Raw genomic sequence first — 25079 nt, forward strand, 5'->3', positions numbered from 1 at the left:
TGTCACTTAAGACAAGCCATAATTTGCTTTTATACCACCTTCCTTTCTACTATATTTTTTCATTACAATCTGATGTACTCCAGCTTTATTAGATTACACGGGAGTCCCACTTTATGAAGATGTTAGTTTCCAAAGACATTGCAAAAGGTAAAATACACCTTTGGTTGAGATCATCCTTGAAAACACCTTAGCCATGCAATGGTAGAGACAGATGTCAAATTTCTTCGTTAATCCAACACCAGCCAGTTTTACCTCCAGTATACTGAGCAGTATCTAAGCAGCAGATAAAGTGCATAAAGTATTTTTAAACACTAAAGACACACTATGTGTAAGAAGAGGTTCTCTCTATAAATATGTATGGGGGAATTGAGCGCAATATAGAAAATAGAAGATTTACTTCCGTCACTCACTCTGGCACATGCACTCATGGAGTGAAATACTGGGCAAAAGGCACCACTAACTAAAGTTATTTAACATTTCTTGTTCCTCTCCCCCTCTGTTTTGGAAGGGGTGATCCTGAGTGCAACTCCACTGTGTACGCTGCATTTTCATTTCTCTACCGTGCTGTTCTTTATCTAACATTTTTTCCCCTTGTGTATACCTGTCAAAATCAGAACTAAGTTTTTTATCTCCTAAGAAGTCTCATAAGGAAAGGATGTAACTAACATTTACTAAGCACTTAATAATATTAGGGTCCGTGTTAGATGCTATTTGTAAATTATAAGCTATTTAAAAGCAACGACTATGACAATCTTAAATATAACTTTTCCCTCTACCCTTATTCTCCCCCTCCCCAAGAAAAACCAGTATCTAGGACATAGCGGGAGCTCCACAAATGTCTTCTGAATGAATAAAAAATAGAAAACTGTATAAACAGTTAACTAGAATTTATTTATAAAAGGAACTTTTTTTGCTAAAAAAATTGCAATAGTTTGATGAGGACTGATTGATAACCCTAGGAAACTAAAAACTTGACCATATACTGAAGCTTTACGTCCTCATCCCTACATTTATATATATATAAGGCATTTTACTCATTTCTGTAGATAGTGTTATAGTCTAGCATTTCAGAAAGCCAAACTTTCTTAAAGTACAAGACAGAGCAATGTAACACAAAATTCTTTGCTTTAATAAATGTATATTTTTTTTATTATGAAAGAACAGCAATTCTTCCCTCAAAACTCTAAATGGCATCATAGCAAAAAAAGATTCTCTATGGAGTGCTTTATCTGAAAACAAAACTGAAGCAGTACAAGAAGTCATTGAAAAGTATCAGCGAGTAGTGCAACAGAAGCACTCATTCTATGGAAACAAGTAGAATAACAAAACTAGAACAATTTGGTGATACTCTGTAAAACCCACTTAGAATAAACCACAATGGATGACAGCGTAAATATGAAAGAGACATTCTATAAGGGTTTTTGTGAGGAAGAATTATTGTTCACTATAAGCAAGTGTCATAAATTTCTCAGCTCCTCTAATCTTAGGACTCCAGGCTTGTCCCTCTGTGGTCTAAAGATGACTGTGGCAGCTCCATGTAATCTCACCAGGGCCAAAAAGGAAGTATTATACATCTATTTTAAAAGAGAAGGAACTTTTCCCAGCAGACTTCTCCTTATGACGGGGGCCAGAAATGTTTCCTGAATCAGTATCTACATCAATCACTAGCAAGGAAAATGAGACTACCAGAATTGGTTTCAGACCCGGCCTTCTAGAAGCTCCCATACCCGAACAAAACAGGAGTTGGCAAGCTATATCCGTGAGTCAATCCAACCAGCTGACGATTTTGTACTGCCTGCAAGCTAAGAATGGTTTTCATTTTTCAATAATTACACTTTCAATGGCTATATGAGTACATATATAAACTCCTTGATTTATCTCTTGGCCCATAAAGCCTAAAACATTTGCTGTCTGGACTTGTAAGAAAATGCTTGCTGACCCCTGTTCTGAAGCAAGGAAGAAAGGGAAAAATGATTACTGGATGGAAAATCAACTATCTAGTAGAGTCATTATAAATCTTTAAATTGATTCAAAATTGAAAAAAAAGTTAAGGTTCCTAACTTCCTCTTATATTCAACTTTATCAATGCCCATAATGCTCTACTTTTGTTTATTCTTTAATCAGTCATGGGATACAATGAGGGCTCTCTAAGAAGTGGACAACCTAATTTTTTCCTCCATATATTTGAAGTGGTTCAAGGCACAGAAGTGCAAAACCTACACGCGTAGGCCTTGTAAAGTAAGTGATACATTTGTTTTTAGAGGGCAGCAGTAACTACCCAAGACCAGGTCTTACATTAATTTTTGCTCCAAAACACGCATTAGGGCTTAATTTTTGCTCCAAAACACGCATTAGGGCTGTCATCCTGAAAAATCACGCTAAGGCTTATTTTCCCATTAGGTCTTATTTTTGGGGAAACACGGTGTATTTTTACATGACTACAGACCAATCCCAATTCCCTGATTTATTTTTTAATGGGTAATCTGAAAGGATTTGCATTACTGCTCTAATTCAGTTTCACAGTGAAGAAGGGTGATATTTTGGAGCTAGTGTAATTTTAGTTCATTGGGATCCCAGAGAATTATAGGGAACTCTAATTGCTTAAAGGAGGTTCTCATAAGTTTGGATTTACTATTCTAATATCTATCATTCTATAAATTAGATAAATTGCAAATGATAGTAATTTACTGCATTGATGGAGAAATATAGAAGGAGATTAAATGACCTATGCATGTCATCCAAAATATCAATACTGGAAGCCCTGAAAAAAAGGGCCACCTAATATATAGAACAGAGCCCATGACCTGGAAGATCTCTGAGACAACACTGTTTTTTGTATTCCTAGCTTTGACAATTTTGACTCACACATTGACAATTCTTCACTCAGGCAAAAAACTTAGGCTTAATAACATTTAACAGAAACAAAGAAATGCAGTGTAGTATTATACATACAATTAAGTGCCTCAATGGTAATCAAACTGAGCTATCAAATAAATGGGACTGCTGCTCACAAGGATTCTTTTAGGAACTTTTAAATATATATATACATGTATTACTGTCCATAAGTTTTGTGTTTTCAACTTAAAACATACATTTGACAGATTTATTTTATATATATCACCATTAATTTATTCTTCATATTTTAAAGAGATACAACTTTAATTCTTAATAATGTATTATTTGGAACTACCAAAATACATACTTACTGAAGAAATCTGGGAATGTTAAATCAATTTTTCTGATCAAGTGTTTTTTAGACCCAATCCTATTTTCCTCTATCATAATCTTCAACACAGGATATGACAAGAGAATGTCATCAAAGATGCTTACCAGTCAGCATTAAGGAGATTTTCCCTCAAGTACAGAAACTGCCTTAAATAAGAAAAATACTACATTTAATGTATTATACCTCAACTGTGATAATTAAATGGTTGGAAATGGCCTGAGATATATATTCAGAAGGTGTCAGAAGAATAAGAGATGTCTAGCAGTTTTGGAAACAAAACATATTCCACTTTTTTCCCTTTTATCTAGAGATAGCAAGCTGAGGTACGTATTAAAATTGAGCAGTAATAGCGATTTTCCTAGAGGATAACAGGATAAATGATACAAATCCATAATGGCCTTTGGCTTAAAATATACAGACCATAAAATTATGATTTGAACACGCCAGAAGAGTTCTGGAAACCAGCAAGCAGACTCTAAGGAAATGGTTAAGGGGAATCTTTCAGAATTTGAATCAGTGTGAGTACTGTCGCCTCAGAGAGCTCGCCTGGAGGCTGAGTTCATCTGTCCTCTCAACTTAAAGCTACCAGTGCCCCTATCCCTCACTTGTAAGTAATCATGAACTGTTCTGTGATGAAGTAATCATGACTAGTTCTGTAATGAAGCATGTATTAAGTCACAGTATAATTTTACTTTAACTGTGAACATATGTCTCAATCTTAACCTGATTTTAAGTAATCTGAGAATTGAAACTAGTCTCTGTATTCCTTTAGCTAGTGATAATGTGTTTTTTTCCCCCAAATCAAAACACCTTAAAAAGTGAAAGTGAACTATTAGACAACTATTAGATTTTAAGTCCCTTAAGAGAAAAATTTTGATCAAATTCAAATTTCATATATACCCCATAGTAACAAGTACAATGCCTTGTATTTGAAATGGTTGGTAAATAAATGGGTCACAAAAATAAATCAGTAAGTTCTGATGATAAAGAATACTGTTTTCAACATACTATTCTGTATACTAATCAAACATTAGAGATTATGAAAATAGTCTCTCACCAAAAACCATGCATTCTTTTTTCCCTAGACATTTGGGGAAAAAAATGTTAAATGCCAGTGTTGATAAAATTTTTTAATATTGAAAGTCACTGATTCACTTTATCTGTAATAAACTATAATTTAATTTTATCCTAAAGTTTTTACAAATATTTATAGGCCATCATTAACCACAGTGGGATGCATAGTTCAAGTACCTCCTGTGAGGAATGAAATAAGACAAAATGACAACAAATTTAATTCTTACCTAGAATTCTGATACAGTAATCAGTATTTTACTTTAAAAGGTTTTGAATCCTTTAATGTGTTGTGAACCCACAACAGAATACAGAACTTATCTAAGAAGTTAAATTTAATATAATTTGAGAGACACATGAAACTAGATTAATGTTTACTAGGTGAACTTCAGTGTATTACTATTTGTAAACCTTCAAAATTCACGTGGAATTTTAAAAGAAACAATCAAATTCTCCGCTAAGGGGTATATATAAATATTATAGTGGTACATAATTTCTCTGCTTTATTAAGGGGTACTTAGCTTTTCATGTGCCCTAACTGCCTGAGAAATAACTCAGTGAGCACAGCTGATTAAATAGAAGGGCCAATCTAATGACTGTGCTGAACAAACTGACGTCTCATTCATGTTCTCCTTTTCTCGTCCAAGACTGGAGAGAGATGGTAGCTGCAGGTGGCATATTTCTAAGCCAAAAACATATAAAGTAGGGGCCGCAAAGACCATAGCTATGCCATAGAGAACTAAACAGAAAAATACAGTCTATAAAAAAAAGAATGAAATAGATGAGCAAAGACTGACAGAGGAAAGAAATTCATGCAACTGCAGAAAAAGAGACAGATACAGAGAGATTGGCAGCCAAAGCACCTAACAGTTTGCAAATTCCTTGTTGTAGGCTTTTGCAGATTAACCATATGGTTATCTCAAAAAAGTAATAAGCACATATTTTCATAAGTATAGACTAGATTTCCATTTGTGCTTAATCTAGATTTAGTTGATCTGTTATGGTAACTAAATTTCTCTGAGACACTGGTCCCTTTGGTCTTTATTTTGATATGCTCAAACCTCAGACATTATTTAAACTGTAAAAGATAGTTTGGATCTATAGTTTTAATAGCAGTTTAACACCTTTGCGCTAACGGAATCTGCTTAGCAATCCAGCTCTAGAATGCATTAATAAAATCCTTATAATGAGTTAACACATTTCCCCAAAGTGAGCAAAGACTCTTGATCACTTCTCAATGTGAGAAATTAAGCCCATTTAATGCCAATTACTATCAAAACAATTTCTTCTTACATACAATATAAATAAGTTAATTAAGACATATGAACAATCAAAAGAAATTTCTTCATGTTCTAAACATTTAACAGATGCTCACTAATGACAAAATAGCAATGCTTTTATGTATGAAAAAAAGCACCTCTGAATGAAATCTTTTGTTTTTAGGTATTAGTAATACCATATGCAATTGGGGCTCAAGTTCTACCCAATAATGATAGCAGACAAGGCAGTAGTAATAGACCAAAAATTGGCCAGGGTAGACCAAAAATAATAAAGAAAACAACTGCCGTACAAAGGATAAAGTCTTCATGTCTCTCCCTTTTAGGCTTTATAGTAATCTTGCAAAGCAGAGGGTTGGTAGAGAAAATTATTAATTTTTTTTTAAGATACAAGTTTACTCCTATAAAAGTGGATTTCTCACATTAGTTAGTTAATACCCCCATTTTCTTATAACCCTCCTTTCCTCACTGGCTTTTTGTTTTCTATCCTTTTGCTGAATATTGCCTGCTTGCCCCTCTGGATAGCCATCTTCCACCCTGCTCTGTTTCGTAGGAAAACCATTTACATGGATCACATCAGTGTGCTCTTGTGGTCTCTAACCTTTTGTTGTATTTGGCCAATGAGAAGCAATGGCAGGAGACTGGTGGGAAGCAGGAGAGTGATGGGTAGGGTCAAAAGCTACAGGTGCTGTCGGATGACCTTCTCCATCTAGCTCTAACCTCTTCTGGTTCCAGTGACCTCTCCCTTTCCTTGTCCCTTTAGGCTTAGGGATGGTAACATCTCCCACTTGCTGCTAATGCTGCTACCTCACCCCTTCTTGATTTCCTTAAGTCTTACCCACACCTTTGTATATAATTCCTTTATTAAACTCTCTTCAATTACCCACCTTGAGTATGCTGTTTATTGCCAAGACCCTAACTGATACAATTCTCTACTTCCATTATCTTTGGAACACCTCCTTCCAAAGCTACCAAAACCATTATAGGAAAATTGCCAAATTAAGTGGCATTGTCTCTCTTGTTTTCTCTCTGCAGCACTGATCACCTGTTCTTTCTTTATAATCCTATTGCACTCAATAGACACTGTGAAGACTTTTGGTTTCCTCTTCCCGTTACTGCTCTATGAATACGGATGGGTAATCCTCAGAGGTTCTTAACTCTCAATTTATCTCTTCATATTTTCTCTACCAGGAACTCTACTCAATCCCACAACATATGATCATTACGTTGATGGCTTCCCAATAGATCTTTCTAATCCTAAACTCTCTTTTACTTATACTCTAGTGCTGTATTTCCAACCACTAGGTTTATCTAAATGTTCCTCTATCATGTCAACTCCAAGTACAAAGTCATTGTCACAGCATAGGAAAATAGTGTTTCTCTCTAGCCTTCTTTCTTCCATTAATTATACCACCATTTTCTAAGTTCATTCTAACACTCAATTCATTTCCCAGTACTAAAATTATTCCTTCTTAAGTGGCTTTCACCTTTCTCTTCCTTCTTCATGACTGATGTTGCTAAATTGGGTTAGGATTAGCTTCAAATTTGGTAATCGTATTAACGTCCAAACTGGTATCTCCCACAGTACTGAGTACACAGTCTTGATCATTTTGCATCTCAATATTTGCTGAGTTAGTGGATCAAGACAAATTAGAAAGGGATTAGATGTTTTATATAAAAAGAGAATTAAAGGAAACATGTAGTATATAACTTTGAAAAAACAAACACGGAAAAAAAATACAATGCTCATACTTACTAGTAGTCAAAGTATTGCTTGTATGCCAGGTATTACACTCCATACATATATACATAAGCTCATTTAATTAAAAAAAGAAAAACTTGTAGGGGAGGTATTAATACTCACATATCACCAAGGAGGAAACAGTTTCAGGGAATTAAGTGCAAGGTCACACAACTAGAAAGTGGAGGATTCTAAACTGAAAAAAGTATGCCTGTCTATGTTTAAATTAATATGCTTAATTTAACACATACAACGAACCTGAATTTTGTATTTTCTTTTGCTTTGAGCAAAAGAATGTTTTGGCTTATATAAATTTTACTAAGTTCTATCTAAGTAAGACAAATTAATTACTGGTATTAGATCTCCCTACCAAATTCTCTGCCTTTTCTCAACAGCTTTAGGTTGAAAATTGGACTTATCATGAAGAAAAGAAGGCAGCATGATGGTAGAAGCAGTGTAAGAGGGCTGAATCCTAATTCAAGACTGGTGTGCTTGATCTGAAGGTGTTTTTAGAATCAAACAGGAAACCATGAATTGCCTGAAAATCAAATTGAAACCATGAGTTCCCCAGAAAGAACACTAAGCAAGGAAACACTGGGGCCCACAGTAGCTAAGTTGGGCTTTTACTAATAATGCATTAGTCAACAGCTAAACCCACCCTGAGCGACAGCAACCTGCCTTGGAACCAGGGAACAGGTGAATGGGAGGATAGCAGTTGGTATCTATTGGTTCATAACCCTAATTAAATAGGATACCCTCTCCCCCATTTTAATGTATTTAATAGCAGGTGTTTTCAATTTATTTATTGGAAGGACTAGGGAAGATACACTAGTTTAAAAGTCATTTTACATCACTGGCAGGGTGTTTTTAAAATTATACATGCCCCACTGATGAACTGAGCATGTACTGTGGACATGAAGCGCATACAAAGATTGAGAACCACAGACCTTGAGTAATGGTGACTAGGATGGGTTATAAAGCAATTTTTCACTGAATCTTCATGAAGTAAAATGACTCATGGGAGACAACAAATAGATATTTTCCCAAAATGAAGAACATCATTCATGGTTTTTCAAGAATATTATAAATTCCATTAAGATATTTTAAAAAATATGTCAATGATAAATACATGATGCTCTAAGTGTAGCAGAAAGCCCTCTTAGCTTAGCATTTTCTGCTTGAAAAGAAACAAGACATTATTTATGTAACAATGTAGTATGGTACCCTCAAAACAGGTACTAAACCTGCAGAACTCCATTCCCTTGCATTCCAGGTCGTACTATTTTTTAAATTAAAAATACCAATTCTTTTTAAAGCAAGGATATCTAAATTTTTGGATCATGCACCTTATGAATAAAAAATGTTTTAAGAACACTTTCAATATACATGTGTGCTCATTTGTTAATTATAACCAAGCAGTGCTATACTAATATATGTAAAACTTATACAAAAAGACAAATTACAAAGGATGGAAAAGAGATTAAACAATTAAAAATTTAAAAATAATTACTAATGATACAATTACTTTTGGCTCAATTAAAAAAAACCTGAAAAACCTTATAAAGAACTGTGATGTAGATTTGAGGATCTGATTCTAAGTTCATTTTCAATAGTTGGTCCCACTGGCTAAAAAGACTTCACACAGATATGCAGAACCACTGGAAAAAGTGCATTATTAGCAATGCCTACTACATCATATTGCTTATTTTTAATGTAATTTACTAATTATGCTAAAGTTTAAGTTGAAATTCTGGTAGTAAAGTTATATCTTTCTTAATGTTCTTGAAAACTTAAGAGGAGGTGCTGCATTAAAATGTTTTTAATAGCTTAAAAAACCACCTACACACAAATTAAGAAAGACTTTTAAAACAGGTTAGAAAATTCTGTTTTCAAGTTTTTTAATTATGTGGATATGACAACATCTGGGTGATATATTTACATCATTTTTTGGCAACAAAATAAAAAAAATGGACATTTTCTAATAATCTACTTTCAAAATGTCATCTTCATTTTTAAAAGTTTCTTTAAAAAAACAGTTACTTTCTTATTCACTCTAAAATATGTAACTTTTACCTTTAAAATTCTGATTATTTCTTTTTTAAAAAAGTACCTCCATACAAGTAATAGTCATTTGTCAACAAAGAACTCAGCAAATTTCGAACTCTTATTTTCATTAAAATAAAAAAAAGCACAACTAAGTATGACAATTCCTGAAAATACTAATTCATGAAAGAGCCAGATAACCTCTTTATACTGTAAGATTGTCATGATCATTCCCTCTGCTTATCAACAATGATATTTATAAAGGTTCAGCCGTTTAGGATAATGTTCATAAATCTACTCATGTGGACACATGTAGAGTGCAGTATGTCACAACGTGCTGAAAGTGAACAGACGAGTGAGTGTGTCACTGTCAGTCCCTCCATATTCAAACTCCCATTCTTCCTCAGGAAATACTTCGGACTCAGACATGACTCAGACAGGCTGACACATGGACCTGATGAGGTGCCAGCATCAATCTGAGTAGTAAATGTTAACAGATCTTAATTTCTTTTTTTTTAAATGAATATTACTATTTTCACAAATTAAAATTCCTTAATGTTGAGGTTATCTGAGAAAATTATTATAATTACCAGTTTGAAGGAATACAGATGTTATTTAAAATAAGTAGCGATATTTTAATTATCATTATTTTCTAATAATTTCTAAATTATTTTCTGATAAACCATCACTGATGTTGACTATCGAAAAATCCATTCCAGTATTAACGTAAAATAATGTAAAGGTAAAATGTATTTCAAATGATAAGACTGTAGCTACATTTTATTGCTTTACAGAAGAACATCAGTAAAGTACAATAAGACACAGGTAATTATTAGTAATAAGATTTAAATCATCTTTAAAGGAGAACTGATGAATTCAAATACATGCCAACAGTCCTTTATAAAATTACTTTTCTCTTTGATTTTCCTGAAGAAATTAACAGTCTTAAGAGCAGCTAGATACTCAGTGCCAAGTCTGGCACTCGATTTCAGGTGTGTGCCTTACCTTTGCTCCATGCTTATGTAGAACTTCCATGACATCATTGTGAGCTCTTTCTGCTGCAACGTGCAGAGGAGTCATGAAACTATAGAGAGGAGGAAAGGAAAAGTTAATTTCCTAACGTTTATTACATTTTCCCTTTAAGAATTAAACAACTCCTTCTATAATTACACTTACTCTTTGTTTTTTTCATTAACATTTGCTCCTTTTCTAAGTAACAATTCTGTCACTTGTTTTCGTTTGGGATGCAGGGAGGCCACAGCACAATGCTGTAAAGTAAATAAAAATAAGTTAAAATAAACTATTTAAAAGTAGATTTCTGAATTAAATAGCATATGCTGACTATTTAGAACATTGTTATTTCAAAATACACATATATTTTACATTATGGAGATGACCAAAATTTCTCCTAAATATGCTGGAAGTACAAAACATAAGCCTTTATTTTAGAACAAGACAAAATTATGCTCTTACTTAAGCATTAAATGAGACTTTTTTCTTTAGCCAATAAATAACTACCTAATATATATTTATTTGAAGGTATCAGAATACTGCCTCTCCAAAGCTACAAAAATCTATAACTAGATTACTCAATTCTTCATTAGACTGCCAGCCACTTAAATCATATTTCTTAAACTCTTTCACAGAGATACTCCTAGCACTATAGAAGAAAAAGCCTATATGCCTAGTGAGAGGCAACAGACCTCAAGGAGTTTAACAGGAGACGTATTCAGAAATTTTATGTTTTATCCTGTTAACGAGGTGTGATGAAAAAATACACTGAACATTTAAATTAAAAACAATTTATTATAGTAAAAGATACAGTGCCATTAACCCCCCTCAAAATATTCCGCTCACTTCGAACACACTTATCCCATCGTCTTACCTCTTTCTGATGGAGTTCTGGAAGTCCTCTTAAGTGAGTGCCTTTGGTTGCCCTGTTGTGGCTGCCTTGATGTCCTGAATCGCTTCAAAACATTTACTGTTGTTGGTCATTTTGACTTTGGGGAAGAGCCAGAAGTCGCACGGTGCCAGATCTGGTGAAGAAGGTGGATGAGGATACACCGTAATGTTTTTATTTGACAGAAGCTGCCATACCAGAAGCGATGTGTGACACGGAGCCTTTCCGTTATGATCAAACCACACTGGGAATGCTGCTGCCGAGTCCCATCCAACGAAAGGCAGGGATCTTCAATACAGGAAGCGGTGCATCAGACCTTAGTAACAGTGTGTGACAAGTTTCAACTTGTTCGGTGAAGTCAGTCAGGTGTGAGCCACAGTTGAGAGAAGGTGTGTTTTAAAGTGTGCCGTAAATCATCCTCCATCATGACAACGCTCCATTGTCACACATCGCTTCTGGTATACGGCAATTTCTGTCAAATAAAAACATTATGGTGTGTCGTCATCTACCTTATTCACTGGATCTGGCACCATGCGACTTCTGGCTCTTCCCCAAAGTCAAAATGATTCAGGACATCAAGGCAGCCACGACAGTGCAACTAAAGACACTCACAAAAGAAGACTTCCAGAACTGCTTCAGAAACTGGTAAAAATGGTGGGATGTGTTCAAAGCAAGAGGGAGTACTTTGAGGGGGTTTAATGGCAATGTGTCTTATAGTGTAATAAATATTTTTATTTAAACATTCACCTTATTGTTTGATAACACCTCATGTCTACCTTTTATATTCAACTTCATTTTATATGAACATTTGTATTAAAATTTAAAAAGTAAAAAACTATTTACTAATGAATGAACGCTCCAAAAATGCAAGTCAAGTTTATTCTGGGCTTTGAGCATCTCCTGGCATAATGCTGTGTAGCTTGAATGTATTTGAACCGTTTGAGAGCCATATATGTTTAAGTGCACACACAGCTGGTCCATTTCAGTCTGGTAATTCTTTTAATGTTGTTTTCAGCACGTATTGACTACAGTTTGACTTTTTTGTGCCAGATATATGAGAGTGTTAACGGAAGCATATTTAGAGGTTTGTGATAGAGATATTACAAACATTTAAATTCTTAATTCAGGAGTAATCTAATCAGCTCTATACCTGAAACTTACTGTGATAAATGACAATGAAAATAAACTAATTTTTCTGAAAATACATTAGAAGGAAAAACAGGAATAGTTTTAAAGACAGTTTGTACAGTCTGGAACAAAAAATTCATGATCTTAGCCAATTTTCTATAATGAATGTAATAATCCACTGACTACAATTGCTCAAAAGGATGACGCAAGTATCTTTGGAAATACTTTAATCTTCTATAGCAAACAAATATAGTACTTATTTAGCAACCCCAAGAAAAAAAAGTTCTATAGAGAAAATCACATTTTGTACTTCATGAAAGCATTGGCTATAAAGGTAGATTTGTTATAATACGGCTGGGTAAAGATAAAAGTAAAAATAATTCCCAAATCAAGATTGAGTAAAAGTATTTTCTCACCCATGAAAGCAATAACCTACTGAACTAAATGTAAAGATCAATACAACCAACATTAAAATGCCAATTTCCGGCACTTCAGATACTAAAGTTACTTAAGCTTTCTGAAATGAAAATCCTATTTTGTGCTCACATTACTATTACAGATCGAGGGAACAGGTTAACAGTGAACTCTTACCAGTGCAGTTTCATGCGACTGTGGTTGTTTGAAATTAATTATTTCCAAGGCAAGCGTTTTTTTAACTTTGGCTAGGTCAGCTTCTCTGGCTGCTTGTAGTAAAGAATGACCTTTAAATTCATCTGTTAATGAAATAATGGTTGAGATAAAAAGGATTTAAAAATCTATAAAAATCATTAGAATAATTATAAAGTAGGAAAATTATTAATTTTAAATTGTCCTATATTTTAGCCACAGAAGGAGCATGGCGATATGATGATAAAGGTGCAAAGGAAGAGGGTGTAGGTTAATGAAAAATTTTGAAACCTGTATGCTCTGAAATAAGATTGTTTTATACGCTTAGATTTCATAAAGATACACATACAAAAATACTTATTCCAGCAAAGTTTTAAAACAAGCAACTTAATTGTCCACCAAATGGAAACCAGTTAAATAATTTGTGAACACGTGTACACTGGAATACTTTATAGCTCTTAAAAAAAGATAGATCTACATATACGACAGGAATATACGTATCCTTAAATGAAAATTCAAGTAGCAGAAGAGGAAGGATAGGTTGACGCAATTGTTTGCCACTGTTATTACTACTATTGCCTCCACAACTAAATGTAAGTAATGGTATAAAAAAGACATTTTAGAGAAATCGTCACTAAAATATTAGTAATGATTATGTCTTCACACAGAGAAAGAAAGAACTGAATTCTGGGGGAAGTGCCAGAGTTTGAAATATTTTCAAAGAACAATTAATATTTTATTATTTGTATACGAGTGAAACATTTTTAAATGGCTTTTCTAAATTAATTGCATAAATAAAAATCCAATTTTCATTTATTAAAAACATATAGTCTTATTTTCTATTTTACAAGTTTGGTTAATATGACAACTTATTAACAAAAAAGGTGAACACTGTTTTCAAAAGAAGCAAATGATGTGTGACCTAATATATTATGTCACAATTCTAGGCCCTCTCACGTTCAGGCCTTTGTATCTGCCTGGTACTGAATTTTTTTCTCTTTTCTTTTTTCTCCTCTTCTTTGAGGGCCCCATCTCACTTCCCTCTTTCCCTCAAAAGACACAGAGATAAAATCTATTGAAAGGGAGAAGATATTTTCAAATGATATATCCAATAAGGAGTTAATATCCAAAATATAAGAAGAACTCATACAATTGAATATCCAAAAACCAATCCAATTAAAAATGGAAGAGGACCTAAACAGGCATTTCTCCAAAGAAGATATACGGATAGCCAACAGACATACAAAAAGGTGTTCAACATCACTCATCATCAGGGAAATGCAAATCAAATTCGAATGGCTGTTATGAAAAAAATCAACAAATAACAAGCGCTGACAAGGCTGTGGAGAAAAGGGAACCCTTGTGCACTGTTGGTGGGACTGTAAATTGGTGTAGCCACTACGAAAACAGTATACAGGTTCCTCAAAATATTAAAAATAGAACTACCATACAATCCAGCAATTCTACTTCTTGGTATTTATCCAAGGAAAACAAAAACACTAGTTCAAATAAATACATGCACCCCATGAAGAAAAGTGCATTGTTACTGTGTAGTTACATTTTGGCTTCTGGCTTTCTTTAATTTGAACTACATTCTTGTCTACCTGACAGTCACAGATGTCATCTCTGCAAGAGATGAACACAGAGTGGTGGTGGCAAAATTTCTAGAATGTTATAAAAAACAAAACAAAACAAAAAAACCAAAAAACCCCACCCACACCCACGTGCCTTTTCAAAACCAACTAAACTTCTGTAAAGCATTTCTGGTTCTTTCAGGTTTGTATTATACGGAGCGATGTAGGTGATGTTATAGTACTGTATATTTTTACTTATAATAACAACTACCAATTCTTTTTCACTTAAATTAAGTTGAGAAATTTCATTTAATGGCAGCTGAAGTACCATTTTCAATTCGGAAAATTCATTTATATCTGTGGTAAACTTTATTTTGATGAAAAATTGCAGTAGTATTTTACCACCAGATAAAAAAAAGATGAGCATCATTTAAAAATTAATGTATTTAAAATACAGAGGAAAACATTTATATAATATATATTAGGCTTTGTTTCGAATGAATCTTTCCCCCCCGGATCCTTAATGTAAAGATCTTGTGCTATAACTTTTAAGGCCATACAAATAAGAGTGCTAAACTGTGGACTTAAAAGTAGGTGTGTAAATATTTTTAATCAGTGTTAGTTGGAAAATAAAACATAACAACTATATTAAAAATATATTATAGGCACTCCTGTGTTCATTGCTGTATTATTTACAATAGCTGAGATACAGAAGCAAACTGGGTATCCAACGATAGATCAATGGATAAAGATGTGAAGATGTCACACACACACACACACACACACACACACACACACACAGAGGATATTACTCAGCCAGAAAAAAGGAAATTTTCACATTTGTGACAATATAGATGGATCTAGAGGGTATTTTACTAAGTAAAACAAGTGAGACAGAGAAAGACAAATACCGTATGATTTCACTTACATGTGGAATCTAAAAAAACAAATCAAATGAACAAATGAAACAAAATAGAAACAGACTCACAGATACAGAGAACAAAGTGATAATTGCCAGTGGGGAAAGGGGTGGGAGAATGGATGAAAAACGTGAACGAAAAAAAGAGATACAAACTTCCAGTTATAAAATAAGTAAGTCATGGGGATGCAAAGCACAGCATAGGGAAAACAGTCAATAATATCATAATAACTTTGTATGGTGATAGATGGCTACTAGACTTACAGTGGTGATCACATCGTAAGGTATATAAATGTTTAATCACTATGTTGTACACCTGAACTACTATAATATTGTATGTCAACGATACTTCAATTTAAAAAAGACCAGAAAGACACACACAGACACACTTGCCTTATTAACTACTACTACTCATTCAAGGTCTCAGTTTACATACACTGGATAAGCCTTTCAGACATTTCCCATTGTTGGGTTATGATTCCATTTTATGAAATCCACTACATTTGTAGTTAGCTTTATATCATAGGACATATTACACTGTCTTATTTGCTATGGTAGTCTTATCACCTAGTACAGTGCTTGAGTATATATATATATATCAATAAGGTACTCAATAAGTATTTGTTGTACGAATGATGAATATTTATAAAATAAGTGATGGTGGGTTCAGGGAAAAACATTTTTCTATAACCTTTTGTTTAGTGGTTATTACCATTGCTAAATTCCTCATAGTATAGGACTTTGAAACTTTAGAAAACCCAAATCAAGTTTAAATAAAATTAAAGTAAGCCAATATTTTTAAATAACAAAATTATAGATTTTCATTGAATGATAAACTATCACATGTAAGGAGCAGGATCCTGACAACTGCAATAGAAGGTGATGTACTGAGAACCGATTTCAAGCAAAAAGCATGGTTTTGCTTAGCTCCTCCACCAGTCTAGAGAAATTTAAACTGAATTCAAATTATACTGGCTTTTTTTCCTAATGCCAAATAGTCTATGAATATCAAAATGATAAATGCAATTCTACCTTTGCAATTACTCCTTTAAGATCAGACAAGGTGGCTCAGAAGAAGACTAAATAGGCAAATTTATAAAAAGCATAAACAATAAGACTGAAATACTAAGGAATGATGATGCACTAATGCAATTAAACAGCGTATTTTCTCAAGTAGCAAAAAGTAAAATACTCCTTATCTTTGTTCTTTAGAAAAATAGCATATTTCTGCCCAAACTGACATTCAAATTTAAAGTATTTTATTGACAAATACTCAAGAATAAAAGAACCCAGAGAATGAAACAAACCTCTCAACTGTATAATTAATTGTCCTTCTAAATGTGAAGGTTACATCAAAGCTTGTTTTTAAAACCTCAAGGAAGTTAAATAATTAAAAAGGTGGTAAACCTTCCAATTATTCAGTATTTAGTATTTACAGAATGCCTTAAAACTTTATCTTTCTAGATGCATTTTGAAATGCGAATGAAAGCTACTTTCAGTATTTTCAGCTCTAATATGTGCAGAACGTAAGCTACTTTGTTCATTTGGCTTCATGAAAACAACAAATTAAAAAAAACAGACAAGAAAAAGCACAAAAAAATGTGTGTGATGAAAATGCTGTAATTGTGGGTGAGATTAAAATACTGTTTTTGTTTCCTACATAATGTTCTTCAAGAGAATTCTGTAACTGTAAATGCCTAGTATAAAGCAGTGGACATGATGACAACTGCAGTTAGAGAAGTTCAAACTTTGGTAAATCCTTTTCTTCAGATAATTCATTGGTAGAATCTTAGTTAATAAAATAAAGGAGATACTGAAAAGTTCAAAAAGTGCTCTAAATCAGGGAATTTCTTCCTTTACAAAGCGATACAAATTTAGGTTAAATCTTCATGTTTACAGAATCAGACCAGTGAAATATAAAATCATAATACCCATAATCTGCAAAATGATTGAAAGGAAAAAATTGTCAAATGGTGACATGGGGATAAAGCTGAGCCCAGGGTATCAACTAACAGAAGGAAATGAGAAAAACATATTAAAAAAAAAAGTTTTGAGTTAAGTTGAATTCAATTCAATAAACTTGCTGAACACATACACAATGCAGGTCAGGGGTAGGCAGATATAGAGGCCCAAACAAAAACACCATCCACACATTTTATAACAAGGCATTGTACAGGTACTAAGAACACAAAATAATAAAACTAAAGGTCTTTCTAAGAATTTAAATCTCACTGGGAAGCTAGAACATATACACAGAAAAATGAACTATATAACGCAAGATAACATATGGCCAGACTCATCACAGTGGGAGAGAAAATAAATGCATTTCTACAGGATTCATTGCTAAGACATCTGCCCAGTTATCATCTGGTTTGTGCAGGCTTGTAATCTAGTAGATGTCATCTGTTCCAGTACCAAAATAAGTTAAAATTTCCACTTAAACAAGATCAATATTGCAAGGAACACTTTCCTGTTTTAACACGAACTAGTTTAAAATCGGTTTAAACTTAAAAACATGTTAGCGTCCATCATTTTGACTATGCCTTACTTCAAGTTATCATTTAAAGATTTTTCTCAGGTGTTTAAAGGTAGTTACCTGATTCTTAGAATCCTACAAGACAGAATACCCATAGGACCAGTTAAAAATTAGGTAGGTAACGCCCAGTTTAATTTAACCTGAAATGCCCACATATAGAATTAAACATATCTCAATATTTGATGACAAGTAAATGTAATGTGGTATCCAGAATGAGAGCCTGGAAAAGAAAAAGAACTTCAGGTAAAAATAAAGGAAATCTGAGTAGAGTTTGGCCTTTAGTTAATAATGTGTCAATGCTGGCTTGTTAATTGTGACAAATGTACTATACTAATAAAGACGTTAATAATGGGGAAACTGGGTGTGGGGTACATGAGAACTCTACTATTTTTGTAACTTTCCTATAAATCTAAAACAAAAAATTTATTTAAAACTATATATGTACGTAATATGTATCAGATTTGAGAAGATTACTTCTACGATATCATAAAAATGATCTTATGTAAATTTGGGCAAGTGATTTCACTAAGGCTGTAACACACAAAAGAAATAAAACATTACTGTGCAAGCTTGCAGAGCTTGGGAAACAATGAGTGCTCAATAATGTTAGATATCTATTATTACCAATAGCACAGGAATATAAGCTCTATAAGCTCAGAGATTTTTTTCTGGATTGTACACTGCTGCATTTCCAGTGCATGGTACATAGTAGGCATTCAATAAATAGTTATTGATTGACTCATCTTCATTAGTCTTGGAGAAAAAAAAGGGAGCCTTAACTCATGAATTAGAATTAGGCTTGAGTAAACATAAAATAGTGTATGAATATAAGATTCCTGTGGAATCATTAAGAAAAGTATATGATCAGAAATGAGAATGATCAACTAGTACATGTATAAGAATGGAAGGATAGTATCCAAGTTAGACAAAATACCTACATCTAACTCCTAAACAAAACACCTAAAATCTAACCAAAAAGGAGATACTCTAAATTGCAACAAACAATATTGACTTCAGGATATAAATACATACAAGTCAATCTCTCCCGGAGCTCCGGCGTTGGAGCCATATCCACGGCACTTTTGCCGTGGCAATTGACTAACGTCGGATCAGCGCCATGGCTGAGTAACAATGAGCAGACTTCTACGCGATTCTTGGAAGCAGCCTCATGGAGTGGCGTAAACTGCCAGAGATCCATAGCATTCACACAGGCTCCATGCTGAATTGAGAAAAAAAGTTTTAGGTCAGGAATCATTTTGCTGAATCAGACAAAACTCAGACTTATTTCACTGTGAATTTCAGTTATAATTCTTTGAAATATCAATAAGTGTTTTAATTAATTTCAGCTTTTAAAAACAGTTTAAAAAAGTTGAATGTTTTAAAAATTTTGAGACAATGGTAATACTAAAAAAATTATTTTATTTTCTTAAAAATGTTATTTGCCAAAAAACAAATGAAAACTCATGACAAGTTAAAAAAACGCAAATGAAATTCAGTATTTTTAATTTCTCCTACCTTTAGTAGCAGTTCTGTGACTTCATAATGTCCATATGAACATGCATTATGAAGAGGCACAAGTCCACTAAATGAAAAAAGGTAAATTAAAATATTAAAAATTCAAATAATTTATATCTATACAAGAAACAAAAATCTAATAAATCCCAATAATTATATTAAAATATTTTAAAGCACCTTAATAATGATAAAAACACCAATTAGAAAAACATTTAGGCAAAAGGACAAAGGATATGTACTGACAATTGCATGCTTTCTACATCAAGTATTTACAGAAAAATGTTGATAAAAGAATTGAAATATTCCTACCGTTTTGTTTCACTTTCAAGGTAATTTCCAGCATAAGAATTAAATATCCAAACTATGATAACTAGCATTTCAAAGTATCATAGACCCCCTTTCTGTGGTGTACTTCTCTCGATGACTCACCTATTGTACACCCATCTGTTTCTCAGACATGCACAAGGAGACAGAGATGTCAAGACATCAGGCATTCGTACCCCTATACTATTGGGACCCCATTCACATATGGCACAAAACCTGGCGCAGGCAAGAGAGAAACAGAGCACGGAAAGAGCAGATTTGAAATGGATGGATTCCCCTTCTGATAATTATCTCAAGTACGGAGTTCATTCTTCATTTCTAAGTTCCCTGACATGGGCATAGTGAAAGAAACCCCAGTCCAGGGCTTCTCTTCTTTATGCTGCCAGTAAGAGGTATAATATGAATCTACTTTACCTGGATAGTAAGGACAATGATCTTTTAGATCTTAAGGTGAGATAATGAGAAATGTTAGCCCATCACATAGGAAAGCAGACCTGATTCATATGTCCCTACAGACTAGATAGGAAACTGGTACAAGTTTTCCAAAATATACCTATTCCTAAGTAAATGACGATACTGCTTTTTTGGTTCTCACAGGCTTACTTCCATATCAACCTTCATTGGGACCTTTCAAGTTTTCTGAGTTCAGATATCCAGGATATCATCAGAAAAAAAATGAAATTAGAATACCATATACTAATGATTTTGGTTTATTAATATGAGATGGTCCTTTCATACCAGAGGAGTATGATAGTTATATTACTATCAGAATTTTCAATTTGTTTTATCTGTCTTTCTGAAATGTAACTTGAGTTGAAAACTAATAATTGCAATGAGAAAAACAAAGTTTAACTTCAAATAATGGAATTGCAATAAAATTAAACTAATTTAGGAAATTATTATAAGACGCATCCTTCGTAAGTAGGAATCTGAAAATAAAATGAAACTAAAGTTACAAATATTCTTAAAATGCTACTACACAACCTGTAAAGAAATGGAATATATGACTTTGTCTAGTGTTCAACAACTTTAGTGTCAGATGTTGAAAACAAAGCACAACAATCATGAGCAAAACCATTAAAGGAAAGAAACCGATACACCTACCCTTTGTCTTTTGCATGAACGTCAGCACCATGCTGAAGAAGCAGCTGAACTATCCGAACTCTGTTGTAGCCCGCGGCCAGATGTAAAGGAGTAGACTAGGAAACAGAAAGAAAAACACATCCCTCTCTTCAGGTAAATAATTCTTGCTTTGCCATTTAATCTGTATTTATTTAGATTTAAACACAATGAATGTTAACATATACAAAAGTTACTGAGTCGAAGCGCCAAAAATTCCTATTTCCTAATTGGATGAGAAACAACTCACTTATCCCAGGAGTAAATTCTAACTTCAGTGCCATCCACCTATTTCTCTTACTTGTTTCTCGAGGCCTTCAGTAATCAAGCCCTGCCCTAATATCTCCACATTATTTCTTACTTCTTTCCAACATGAACCACTCTCCCTGCTCGGGGAAGTCATGTCAAGCCTCACAATCCTCATAACTGGAAACATTCTTCCTTATTCTGCTTAAATCCTGTCCACCTTTCAGGTTCTAAGTTTTCAATCCTAATTCCATCATGAAGACTTACCTAAGAGCCAAGCTCTTAAAATTTCTCTTTAATAGGAAAAGTTGAAAAGCCTCTCTAAAGAACTATTTGAGAAACTTTAGTGGAAACAGAAAGGACAATGGACCATACATATTCACTCCATGTGGCTGCCTGCGATGGGCCAAAACTAATTTGCCACATTGGATGCAATGAAATATGCCAAAACAGTTTTTAATTCTTCTATTTTACGTATCACACATGCAGGATAAATACATGAGAAAAATATAGTTTCTTCCCAACTAATTTCTGCCACATTAATTTTTAAAAGGTTCTCTGCTCAAATTTAATATAGTAATCAAAATAATCAAACTTCTCACCCTTTTCAAAAAAATAAAAAATAACATTATTTTAATTTCTTAACATAAATAACATTATGTTAAGTTTCTATATAACCATAACAATTTTCCCACTTTTGCTCATTTATTTAAAGTTTAAATACTGTAACAGCTTTTCACACAGGGTTTAATAATACTTTCATGTACTGTCATTTTTCCTATCTTCTATTTGGGCCTTGGGATTTAATAAGATTTTCAATTTTCTTTACATACTACTTGCAAATGTCAAGATACAAAAGAACTACTGTATTACCTGTTACTGCTTTCAAGGCACTCCATACATTTTACATATTCTGACAGTCTCTAAATTTAGGAAATATTTTGAGCAATACACAGCTAACAAGGAGGAGACCATGTAGATTGTAAGAGAGTCCTGAATAGGGAGTCAGGAAACCTGATTATATTCCTGGATCTTATGAAACTGTGAAAGTCATATTACCTATATACCTCAGCTGCTTTATGTGTAAAAGAGATAAAAACCACCCATTGTAGCTATCTCAAAAATGTGTGAAAAATAAAGTTTTTTCCCATACAAAAACAATTTTAAAATGTGAAATGCCATATAAAACTAGACGATTAAAATTTCTGTATCATCAAACAACATGCTCACCCAACTTTCTGCTTTTAGACACATGACAAATGTTACTGCAAATGATACCTCCAGGGTGTATCAAGTTATTTTCAGGACTGTTTTCCCCCTTCCTTTAATATTTTAAAGATGTCATTTCTCTGTCTTCTGCCTTGCATTGTTTCAGACTAGAAATCTGTCAACATCCTAATCTTTACTCCTTTGTAATATGTAAGAGGTTTTTCCTCCGGATACTTTAGTACTTTCTCTTTATCAGTGGCTTTAAGCAATTTGATTGTGATGTACCTTGGTATAGTTTTCTTAATTTTTTCTGTTTCCCTCCCTTTGTCCCTCCCTCTCCCACCCAAAGCTTCTTGAACTTGCTATTTATTGTTTTCACCAAATTTGGAAAACTTTCAGCTATTATTTCTTCAGATACTTTCTCTTCCTTCTCTCCCACTATTCTCTCCTTCAGGGTCTCCTATTATACACATACCAGGTTGCTTTCAAAGTTTGCTTTTAAACTTTATTAAGCAGGACGAAAGCAGCCTTTGGTTTAGGACTAATTTTCCTTTTTTAGTGAAGGAAAATTATCCTTCTGAGTAATCTATGGTATCTAATGAATTATGAGATTTTTCCACTCTGGCTGGAGGCAACAAAAATTATTACAGACTGTGAGTCGCTAGGACTGCTTCCTGCAATCTTTTTTGGGTGGTTCTTTTATGAGCCTCAGTGTCCTCATACCCATATTAATCAGTACTCGGCTGAAGACAGTAAAGGGACCCTTTGCAGATGTTTGGAGCTCTTTTCTGTGTAGCTCTCCCTTCCTTGGTTCTCCACCCTGCTAACTCTTGCCCCCTCACACTCTCAATTCCATCTTCTCAACTCAAGGAGACCACTGGGTTCCTCCTGGTTTCCCCTCCCTGAGGTAATACTTTCTAGGCAGTAAGCTTGAGCAATTACTATTTAATTTAATTCCTACCTCTCAGAGATCACTGCCATATACTGCCTGACGCCCAATTTCTGAAAACGATTGTTTCATATATTTTGTCTATTTTTTAAAAAAATTATTACTGTTTCAGGAACAAAAGTAAAACTAGTCCCTGTTACTCCATCTTGGATCATTTTCAGGACTGAATTGGACTTTATATGCAGTTGGGAAGCTTCCTCCACAGACAATGATGGCTTTGGATGACTGTTTAGTCAGTGAACTCTTTTAAAGGACACAGATGACATTTAATATTATATGTGAAAAAATGACGTAGCCTTTGCTAATGCACAAAAAGATTTTCCTTTTTCATACAAATATTTTTTAAAATTTTTATTTGTACATGTTAATTCAATAATAGTTTTTATTTTTTTCCTTGAAAATGAACAAAGTCCCTAAATGAATGAATACACAAACACACACACACACACACACACACACACACACACACACACACACAGTGTATTTAGGACAAAACCTAAAAAATATCTAGTTTCTGGATTTTTAAAAATCATTTTGAGACTAAAAATTATTTACACTTTGAAAATGATAATATATTTAGTTTTTAAACTACTGAAATTTAAATAAACAAATTAGAAGTCTTTGCAACTGACAAGTTAGAAAGTGACAGGAGGCCTGAAATAAAGCAACTATGAAAAAAGGGAGTTAAGGAGTGTCAAAAACTGTTAGGGAGCAGAATTGATAGAATCTAATGATTGATGCAGGTAGTAACGATTATAGCAGTTTCAGTTTGGAAATATTAGGGACAGATGAAAGAAAGAAAGGAAATAAGGGAGGGAAGAAGAAAGGGGAGAGAGGAGCCCAGAGGGAAAGAATCTGAGGTCTGGGTTTATTGAATTTGAAGTGCCTATCTGACCAGAATTCAGGAGAGGTGAAGGCTGAACACAAATTTCGTCATCACTAGTGTCCATTTAAAATACTGTAGCATCTGCCATGTATCTGGCACCATGTTAAGTGCTAGGGATAGCACGGCAAACAAGAAAGGCTCCGTAATTTGCCCTTATGGGTTTTCTTATTCCTTAAAAACATGAAGTCCCTAAATGGAATACATATAATTTTTTTATTCAGAAGGACGAAAGATGAGAAAACAAAAGTCTAGTTTCTGAGCAGTCAACTAGAGAAAGGAGACAAATACAATTAAATGGGGCAAATACTGTAGTAAGGAAGTTGAAGATGCCATGGGAGCTCGAGGATGCATACCTAAACCACTGTACAGGCAAGAAGGGAGTGGGTCAGGGAAGATTCTCAGAACTGTTTCCTGAGGGGAACTTAAGGATAAACAGAAATCACTGAGGCAAAAAGATGGGGAACTTGATCGCAGGTAGTGTGGAGAGCATACCCAGTGGACATGGTATAATTGAGGAACTAAAAAAAAAAAAAATTCAGTGGCTAAGTGTAGTATGTGAGATGGGGGAAGATTCTTAAGAACAACAGGAAACCCCTGAAGAACTTTAAGCAGAAAATTATTTAAGACTGGGGTTTTGGAAAGATCACTCTAGTTGCTCTACAGGAGGGCAAACCCAATTACAGGAAGATGCGAATAGAGGACTGATGGACTACTCTAGGAGAGAGTAAACGATGGTGTCAGTTAGCAGAATTGCTAACAGCACCCAAGTAGAGGTATCTAAGCTGTGGGAGCAGATGAATTCACAGGGAG

The 25079-nt window shown here is 33.8% G+C and overlaps 1 protein-coding gene across 1 annotated transcript in view; it reads right to left on the reverse strand.

Annotated features, from left to right (window-relative positions):
* TNKS (tankyrase) overlaps positions 1 to 25079 on the reverse strand; it is a 186947-nt gene that overhangs the window by 43356 nt on the left and 118512 nt on the right. Inside the window, exons 6-11 of the mRNA XM_033104145.1 lie at positions 20965 to 21059; positions 19537 to 19603; positions 19054 to 19240; positions 12978 to 13099; positions 10535 to 10626; positions 10364 to 10442 (exon numbers count right to left, since the gene is read on the reverse strand). Coding sequence (XP_032960036.1) covers positions 10364 to 10442; positions 10535 to 10626; positions 12978 to 13099; positions 19054 to 19240; positions 19537 to 19603; positions 20965 to 21059 — 642 coding nt within the window. The remainder of the gene's footprint in view (positions 1 to 10363; positions 10443 to 10534; positions 10627 to 12977; positions 13100 to 19053; positions 19241 to 19536; positions 19604 to 20964; positions 21060 to 25079) is intronic.

The sequence above is a fragment of the Rhinolophus ferrumequinum genome, chromosome 4, assembly GCF_004115265.2.
Source record: "Rhinolophus ferrumequinum isolate MPI-CBG mRhiFer1 chromosome 4, mRhiFer1_v1.p, whole genome shotgun sequence".
In the NCBI taxonomy this organism is placed as follows: domain Eukaryota; kingdom Metazoa; phylum Chordata; class Mammalia; order Chiroptera; family Rhinolophidae; genus Rhinolophus; species Rhinolophus ferrumequinum.